Below are 8763 nucleotides of genomic sequence, written 5' to 3'. Positions count from 1 at the left end.
CCTTCTCCAATGCATGAAAGTGAAAAGTGAAAGTGAAGTCACTCAGTCGTGTCCGACTCTTCGCAACCCCGTGGACTGCAGCCTACCAGGCTCCTCCACCCATGGGATTTTCCAGGCAAGAGTACTGGAGTGGGGTACCATTCACCCAACCCCTCGGTGAAGCCCCTTCTGGTGAGTTTCCCCAGGTGTGAGGGCTCCTCCAACAAGCGCAGAACCCCAGAGGTGACGCCCCTTCTCCCTGCCTTTCCTCCATGTGGCACGGCTTCCAGAGACCTTCGTTCACTCATACATGGAAATTTCGACAGCGGCATGGGGTCCCTGCCAAAACCTGAGTCCTGCAGGGACCCTGGCCAGAGCCGCCCTCTGGGAGCCTGTCCCCCGTGGACCAAATCTGCTCACTGGCACGGGCACCACAGAAGGGTTTCTGGGGTTCACATGCTGGGACAGAAGGAAATGTCGCAAGAAAAGCACAGAGTCCTGTAAAGCAAATTTATCACGTTCTGTATATTTGACTCTTTCTTTACCAAACGCAAAGGAGAAAAGGAAAGATACACCCATCTGAATGCAGAGTTCTCAATAATAGCAAGGAGAGATAAGAAAGCCTTCCTCAGCAATCAATGCAAAGCAATAGAGGAAAACAACAGAATGGGAAAGACTAGAGATCGCTTCAGGAAAATTAGAGATACCATGGGAACATTTCATGCAAAGATGGGCTCAAGAGGTAGCAAGAATACACAGAAGAACTATACAAAAAATATCTTCACGACCCAGATAATCACGAAGGTGTGATCACTCACACTCACCTAGAGCCAGACATCCCGGAATGTGAAGTCAAGTGGGCCTTAGAAAGCATCACTACGAACAAAGCTAGTGGAGGTGATGGAACTCCAGTTGAGCTATTTCAAATCCTGGAAGATGATGCTGTGAAAGTGCACTCAATATGCCAGCAAATTTGGAAAACTCAGCAGTGGCCACAGGACTGGAAAAGGTCGGTTTTCATTCCAATCCCAAAGAAAGGCAATGCCAAAGAATGCTCAAACTACCACACAATTGCACTTATTTCACATGCTAGCAAAGTAATGCTCAAAATTCTCCAAGCCAGGCTTCAACAGTATGTAAACTTCCAGACATTCAAGCTGGATTTAGAAAAGGTAGAGGAACCAGGGATCAAATTGCCAACATCCATTGGATCATAGATAAATAAGAGAGTTCCAGAAAAACATCTGTTTCTGCTTTATTGCCTATACCAAAGCCTTTGACTGTGCAGATCACAACAAACTTCTTAAAGGACAATACCATCTTCCAGAAGTAAGGAGAACACACCAGTATGCTGAGAAAAAGAAGCAGAATTTTTTTTTTACTCTATAACTTTGATTTTTTATATTTAAAAGGAAACATGTAATTACTTATATATTATATAAATAATTATATTTTAAAATACATAATTATTTTCCTTTTATATTTAAAAAGAAAATACATAATTATTAATGTTTATGTTACCTATTGAGCTAGAATATTTACAATTTAGAAAGTTTTGGTATACTGTGAATATGCACTTAAGGGGTAGTAGCTTTTAAGGTCTCTCCAAGTTTTCAATGCATTGAAATGATTTAATCCATTTCTTTCCTGCGTTTGTGTAACTTCTGTCCCTCAGCAGTTGAGTAAGGGCCAGCTTTCCTGGGCGTCACCATGAACCACAGCATCTCTGGAGATGAGCTGGTGGTCTCCAGCCAGCCCTCAGCTGGAACGAACACATCCTCTCGTGTCCCTGGAGGCGTCGCTGGAGGTACCAGGGGGTACGTTTCTGCAATTGCAAAAGCTTAGACGACTCTCCAAATGCACCTTCTTAGGAAATAAGAGGCAGGCAAACCTGCATGATGCAGAGAAGGAAGAATGTGTGGGCTGGTGGTCCAGCTGGAAAGGAAAACCGGATAAAATTAAAGCAAGAAGGAATACAAGTCAAATTGCCTGAAAAGTCGCGCAGTCACGCGGCGGCTTGCTGAGACCTGGACTTTCCACACACACAGGAGTGAGGCTGCTGCAGGCGTGCACGCCGTGGGCAGTGTGGCTGAGACGCGGGCTCTGGGGCAAGCGGGGCGGGGAGCACCCGGCCCCTGCCGCTCACCGCCCGGTGACCTGGAATGAGTGGCCTCGCCTCTCTGAGCCACCGCGCCTCCATCCACAATGCAGGGCTTAGGCCTGTACCTTCTGCAGCTCAAAGCAGTAACAGGTGCGCGCACGACAGCGCCTGAAACACGGAGAACACACCGCAGCTAGGAATCCTCACTGTTGGAAAACCCCCTGAAGCTTCCAGCTTAGGCCTCAGCAACGAAGGTGTCATAGCACATGGAACTGAAGTCAGGTGTGGAATTGTATCACTGCGTTGGGAGAAAAGAGTTTTGTTAGCAGTTTAAGCCCTGGATGGAGGTTAATGACGACTGCAGCACCCGTGTCCGGCGCCCGTGATGTCCCAGATAACGGTGCACAGCGCCGCGCGTGTAAGAGTCTCAGACACAGGGACCCGGCACGCAGGTGTCCTCACATGCACCCCGCAGAGCTGCTAAGTGGGGAAGCCAGATGGAACTAAACTCTATTTGACTCCAAAGCTCAAACCAGGCTGAACAGGGACTTCCCTAGTGATAGAGCGGTAAGAACTTCACACTGCCATTGCAGGGCGCACAGGTTCAATCCCTGATCAGAGAACTAAGATCCTGCATGTCATGAAGTCAAAACAGAAAGAAAAAAAATTCAGGCTGAACAGAAACAGGGAGAATCAGGGTGAACTGCAGGCCAAGACCCAGGTGAACTAGGATCAGGATGGGTCGGAACGACGGGTTCACCAATGTTTAGTTTTTGATTCTGCTTGTGTGTGAGGCACACAGAGCGTCACCAGCGCGCGTCCCTGGGCTCGTGGACCGGACATGCTGGCGGAGTCTGTGCACCCAGACCCATCCCTGAGCTTACTCTGCTTTCCAAGCCCGTGGAGACCCGGGGGTGTGGGTCCCCAGGTGGGGAGCGTGGGAGGGGAGGGGGGGGAGGGTCTTCTCCTCAACAGAAGATCAGCTCTGATGAAATGAAAGGACAAGTGAAAGCGGGGAACCGTCGACTGGCCGGGTCGTCCACGTCCTCTTCTCGGGGATCGCAGCCCCGGGTCTGGCTGTCAGAAGACAGTGCAAACTCTAGAACAGTCTGTTCCCACCATTATCTTAACTTTATAACATCTTCCTGAACTTCCCAAGCCCCTCAGGGGCCACACACAGACCCTCAGGATAAAGTGCTGGATTTAACACAGGACGACAGGAAGTGAAACACAATTTCCCCTTTTTCAGGGCAAAACAAAACTGCAAGGGTTTTTTCCCTCTGCTCCTGATCCTCTTTCCCCAAACAAACTTCACTTTGTCTTTGGCTTCATCCGGATGCTGTCAGTGTGCTGTCTGTCCCGGCGGGAACCAGCACAGCCTTGGGCTCCGTCCCTGCCTTCTGCTCCCGGAGCCTCAGCCCCCTAGACGGACGGACGGCGGGACTCCCGACATGCTGCCGCCCAACTGCTCGGAGCACAGCCGTGCGGCAGAGGTGGCCACGGCCTCGCTGCTGCTGCTGGAGTGCGGGCTGGGCACGCTGGGCAACGCCGTGGCGCTCTGGACCTTCTTCTTCCGTCTGAAGGTGTGGAAGCCCTACGCCGTCTACCTGCTCAACCTGGTGCTCGCGGACCTCCTGCTGGCCGGCTGCCTGCCCTTCCACGCCGCCTTCTACCTGCGGCGCAAGAGCTGGGACCTGGGGCGCGCGTCCTGCCAGGCGCTGCTCTTCCTGCGCGCCCTGTGCCGCGGGGCGGGCGTGGCCTTCCTCACCGCCGTCACCCTGGACCGCTACCTGCGGGTGGTCCACTCCAGGCTCAGGGTCAACGCGCTGTCCCTGCGGGCGGCCTGGGGCATCTCGGCCCTCGTCTGGCTGCTCATGGCCGCGCTCAACCACCAGAGCGCGCTCCCCTCGGAGGCGGACTGCCCCGGCCCCGAGCCCCGGGAAGAGTCCTTCCGCCACCGCTGGCGGGAGGCGTTCTTCTTCGTCCAGTTCATCCTGCCCTTCGGCCTCATCCTGTTCTGCAGCGTGGGCATCCTCAGGACCCTGCGGAAGCGGCTGCGGGAGCCGGACAAGCAGCCCAAGCTGCGGAGGGCGCAGGCGCTGGTGGGCGCGGTGGTCGTGCTGTTCGCACTGTGCTTTCTGCCCTGCTTCGTGGCCCGCGTCCTGCTGGCCGCCGCGCGGGCCTGCGGGCTCCGGAGCGCCGCGGTCCACGCGGCCGACGTGACCGGCAGCCTCACCTACCTGCAGGGCGTGCTGAATCCCGTGGTCTACTGCTTCTCTAGCCCCGCCTTCCGGCACTCCTACCGCAAGCTCTTCTATACCCTCACCCTGCGGACCCGCCGGCAGCACACAGAGGCCCCGGGCTGGGACCTCAGAGACTCGGACTCCTGAGGACTACCCGCCCTTCCCCGTCTCCAGGACGACTCCCCCAGGGGCGAGCAAGCAGGATGGGAAGTCAGGATTAGGCACTACACACTCCCCACCGTGTTCACCGGGATTTCCTCCAGGGATGGAGCCTCAGGGAGCCGCTACTCAAAACTGAGCCAGTAGCATCTCCGTGACACAATTCTGAGACAGGCTGAATGGCTCAGTTATGGCCCCACACTCACAGCTGAGGAAAGATGCTCTGGTGTCCAGTGAAGGAGGGGGAGGAGGAGGAAGGCGGCATGGCTGGTGTGGTTCTGACTCTTTGGCGCTGGCAAATCACTTTAATTCCTATGCTGGTTTGTAAATGAAAACTGCCCTTTTGCACCTACTGTGCAGACTGTGGTAACCGACATGGGGAAGTGGGGCTTCAGAGCTGAAACCAGGTTCCGCCGGGTGTAAGCGTCCCATGCTCAGCTCTGCTTAGCTCACCACGGTTTGATAAACTCAAGCTTCACTTGCATAAATTATAGGTCACACCCAAGACAGCACGGTCAGTGCCTACCTTTATTATTATGAGTGCTTTCTTACTAAACCTCTCAAAAGTGCTTGTAGAACTCTCTAAGGTTTGAACGGCTATGTGCTTCTGAGATCCGTCTGCTTCTCCTGCTCTGTTTGAGCCTCCTGGGAGAAGAACTAGGAGTGAGCCAGCGCTTTGCGTGTGAGAGCGTGCTTTCCACCCAATGCCCACAACGTGGAAGTCTTGAGCAAGGCGGCTGGGGCCCCGCCAGGAGCAAGGCCACCGCAGAGGAGGTGGGCAGAGCCCCTGGACACCGGCAACGACGGCCTCGTCTCCTCTTTCTCTTAAATGATGTCCCAGATTTGCAGCCCACGCTGCTGACAGAGGACTTAGAATGTCACCTTCATATCTGCCTCATCTCCCGTTCTCTGTTCAAGACGGTGGTGCCGCCCCAGAGAGACTCTAAGATGCTTAGACGAGGCCTGTGGCCCTGGTCCTGGGGTCCACCTGTAGGGCTGGGTCCCGGGGTCCACCTGGAGCACTGGGTCCCGGGATCTGCCTGGAGCACTCGGTCCCAGGATCCACTTGGAGCACTGGGTCCCGGGATCCACCTGGAGCACTGGGTCCCGGGATCTGCCTGTAGCACTGGGTCCCGGAATCCACCTGGAGCGCTCAGTCCCAGGGTCTGCCTGTAGCCCTGGGCCCCATGCAGCCCTCACTGGGGCCTCACAAGACCTTTACCTGTACCGCCCCCAGAGAGAGGCTTCTGCTTTTCCCAGAAGGTGGCTCTATGATTGCTGCAGGATTTAAGGTTAGAACTGCTGGAATTAGACAACAGAAAATGGCAAAGCTACCTCCTCTCCCATCTGTATGCCTCCCACGTAGGCTCCTTGCCAGAACCAGACTTGAAATGTGGGCGTGGCCTTTCTACTGCGCCCCTGAAGGACGCAGGCCACAGTACGAGGCACCCAGTGTGCCCAGGGGGTCCCAGGGAACGTGGGTCCCCCAGCAACACCGCTTTCTTTTCGGAATTCAGTTCCTCCCGAGTGAACAGAATTTCAAAGGACTTAGGAGGGAAACAGGACCAGATGAGGTGTGATGCTGCTGAGTAAACTCTCTGATGTGGATTCTAAACTGTGTTTCTTCTGTCTCAGAGCAAAGAATTATCTCCATTTTTCTTCCTTTGATGTTACTGCATATACAATTTTAAACGCTGCTTTAAAGAAACAGGGAAGCCTGGCGTGCTGCAGGCCATGGGGTCGCAGAGTCAGACACAGATGAGCAACAGAACTGAACTTAAAGAAACTAACGTTCGATGTAAGCATTTCCCATGTTATGATAAGTTCCCCATAAGCCTTATTGATAACCCAGTTAGGGTTATGGTTAAGAAACTAACCGTCCTTGTGCTGATGACATTTATGTCCCTACGCAGGTAAATCCACACCCTTCAAACATGTAGCCATCGAGACATCAGGTACCCTCGGGTGGGGGTGGGCAAAGCCAACCCACGTGACCGTCCGGACAGGCTTGCTGGCCCACACTGGGCACTGCCTGCTTCCCACACACCATCCTGCCAGGCTCCCTCCACAACGCTGGGGCCAGTGGCTCTGCCCAAACCCGGGGGGCCAAACAGGGAGGTCTCATCACAGAACTTCTGCTCCTCAGGGTCCTGATGACCATCTCCTAGACTCGCTGTGGTATCAGTTCGGGAACTTTTGAAATCTGGATGCCTCAGCTCACCCCGGGGGTTCTGACTCACTTGGTCTGGGAGGCATGGGTAGGTTTGAAGCCCCCTCTTGAATTTCCTCGGGTTTCCCAGGTGGCTCCAGGGTAAAGAACCCGCCTGCCAATGCAGAAGATGCAAGAGACCCTGGTTTGATCCCTGGGTCAGGAAGATCCCTGGAGAAGGCAATGGCGACCCACTCCAGTATTCTTTCTGGAGAAGCCCATGGACAGAGGAGCCTGGAGGGCTGCAGCCCACGGGGTCGTAGAGTTGGACGCGACTGAGCAACAGCGTCAGTCCTGTCGCCGTGCAGTCAGGCTGAGAGTCCCGGGGTCAGCGGTCATGCCTGGGGCCCCTTGACAGCATGCTTCTCCATGACTTCCTTGCCTTGTGACCTGGGACAGCTCATCCAACTGCTCTGAACTTTCCCCTCCTGTCAAACGGGGACAGTAGAGACAGACCACACGGGGCCGTCACGTGGCTGAAACAAGACATGAAACTGTGGGCACAGAGCCTGGCCCAGGACTCGGCCCACAGCAGGGGCTGCCTGGCCGTCTCCACGTGACCTGTTCAGTCGGCAAGCTCTGCTCATGTCCCCACAAGCCTGGGGTCCCTTTGGGGACTCAGCCATTCACCTACATACCCTCAACACAGCCTCCTGAGCCAGGTGTCCAGCAGCTCTGCTAAATCAGAGCTTTATTGCTATTCTCTCCTTCCAGTAATTCCTTTCTGGGTATTTTCTAAGGATCCTGTGAAATGGGACAAACTTTTGTGTGTGGAAGGTTCAGGATCTTCCAGGCATCTCTGAGGATGTTTTGGCCGCCTGGTCCTGCCTCTTCCGTCGGACGCCAGCTCTGCACTCGGACGGGCCCTTTCTTTAAAGACAGCGCACGGAGGCTGTCTTCCCCAGAGTATCTTCCCTGAGTAAGGAAATGACTCAGAATGAAAGTGTGAGTAGACGGTGTGCGACGGAGTCGGAACCACAGCTTTTCTGCTGCCAGGGGCAGGTTTTGGTTTCTCTTCTCCCGTGACTCGCTTCTTGTAACGCGGCGGGTCCCCAGCCTTGCTGTGCGTCTTGCAAATCTCAGCCCTGCCTCAGCTCTGACCCAGATTTCCCTATGAGAGATGAATTTCTTTCTCTGCTCAGATCATGCCGTCGCGCTTTGAAACTCCCAGCCACCTTCTCCTTCCTCTTTCCAGACTGTAGCAGCCGCTGTGCCCGCCTGGGTCACACGGGCTGCAGGTGCAGGCTCCGGCCTGGGACGCTCCCGACTCTGTCCCAGGAGCCCCTCCCCGCTGCCCCTGCCCACGGCCTGCCTCGCCCTGGCCCGCAGGCCTCCATGGGCCTCCCGTCTGCGCTCCCCACCCTGGAGGCTCCTTGCACCAGGCCTTGCGCACAGTAGATGCGTAATAAATCTGCAGAATAAATACCTACACAAATCAACCTGATTTTAAAGTTTAAAAATTCACTTTATTCATCGTTTAACAGGGATCTTTTTACAATGGGTAGAGGCCGTCCCCGCAGAGGAACGCTGGACCCCGTGACTCCAGGTCGAGCTGTCTGAGGATTCCCCACAGTGTATCCACAGTGCCTGCACCGTTTTACATTCCTGCCAGCAGTGCACGAGGGTTCCAGTTCCTCCACCTCCTTGCCAGCCCTCATCATTTTCTGGTTGCTTGTTTGCTTTTATAGTAGCCCTCCCAAGGGATGTGCAGGGGAGAAACGTTTCTTTGAAAATCAGGAAACACTTGATGACTTCAGAGACGGAGAAGAAGGTGAGAACCAGGCCCTCAGCGGGTTTGTTCTGAGGCCACCCTGCTCTGTAATCCACAGAGATCTCAGACAGCTTCCACATCTAAGCGGGTTTGTTCTGAGGCCACCCTGCTCTGTAATCCACAGAGATCTCAGACAGCTTCCACGTCTAAGCGGGTTCGTTCTGAGGCCACCCTGCTCTGTAATCCACGGAGATCTCAGACAGCTTCCACGTCTCAGTCTCTTTCTCACTGGAACCGTAGGCCGGAAGACACATGTCCTGAAGGTGGTCAGAGAAGCCACTCCCTGGATGCGAGCTGAGGG

The 8763-nt window shown here is 54.6% G+C and overlaps 1 protein-coding gene across 1 annotated transcript; it reads left to right on the top strand.

Moving 5' to 3' along the window:
* The first annotated feature begins 2205 nt into the window (after positions 1-2205).
* On the top strand, positions 2206-8135 carry GPR31 (G protein-coupled receptor 31). The gene has a single exon (XM_061428547.1). It carries the CDS (start codon positions 3532-3534, stop codon positions 4468-4470), a length of 939 nt encoding a protein of 312 aa, XP_061284531.1. The 5' UTR covers positions 2206-3531; the 3' UTR covers positions 4471-8135.
* The last annotated feature ends 628 nt before the right edge of the window (positions 8136-8763 follow it).

This window comes from Bos javanicus, chromosome 9, assembly GCF_032452875.1.
Source record: "Bos javanicus breed banteng chromosome 9, ARS-OSU_banteng_1.0, whole genome shotgun sequence".
Classification (NCBI taxonomy): Eukaryota; Metazoa; Chordata; class Mammalia; order Artiodactyla; family Bovidae; genus Bos; species Bos javanicus.
The sequence above is the reverse complement of the archived record's forward strand: the minus strand, read 5'-3'. Positions and strand labels throughout refer to the sequence as shown.

Excerpts from the sequence above, each read along its gene's own strand:
- GPR31 (XM_061428547.1), top strand. The coding sequence starts at position 3,532 with ATGCTGCCGCCCAACTGCTCGGAGCACAGCCGTGCGGCAGAGGTGGCC.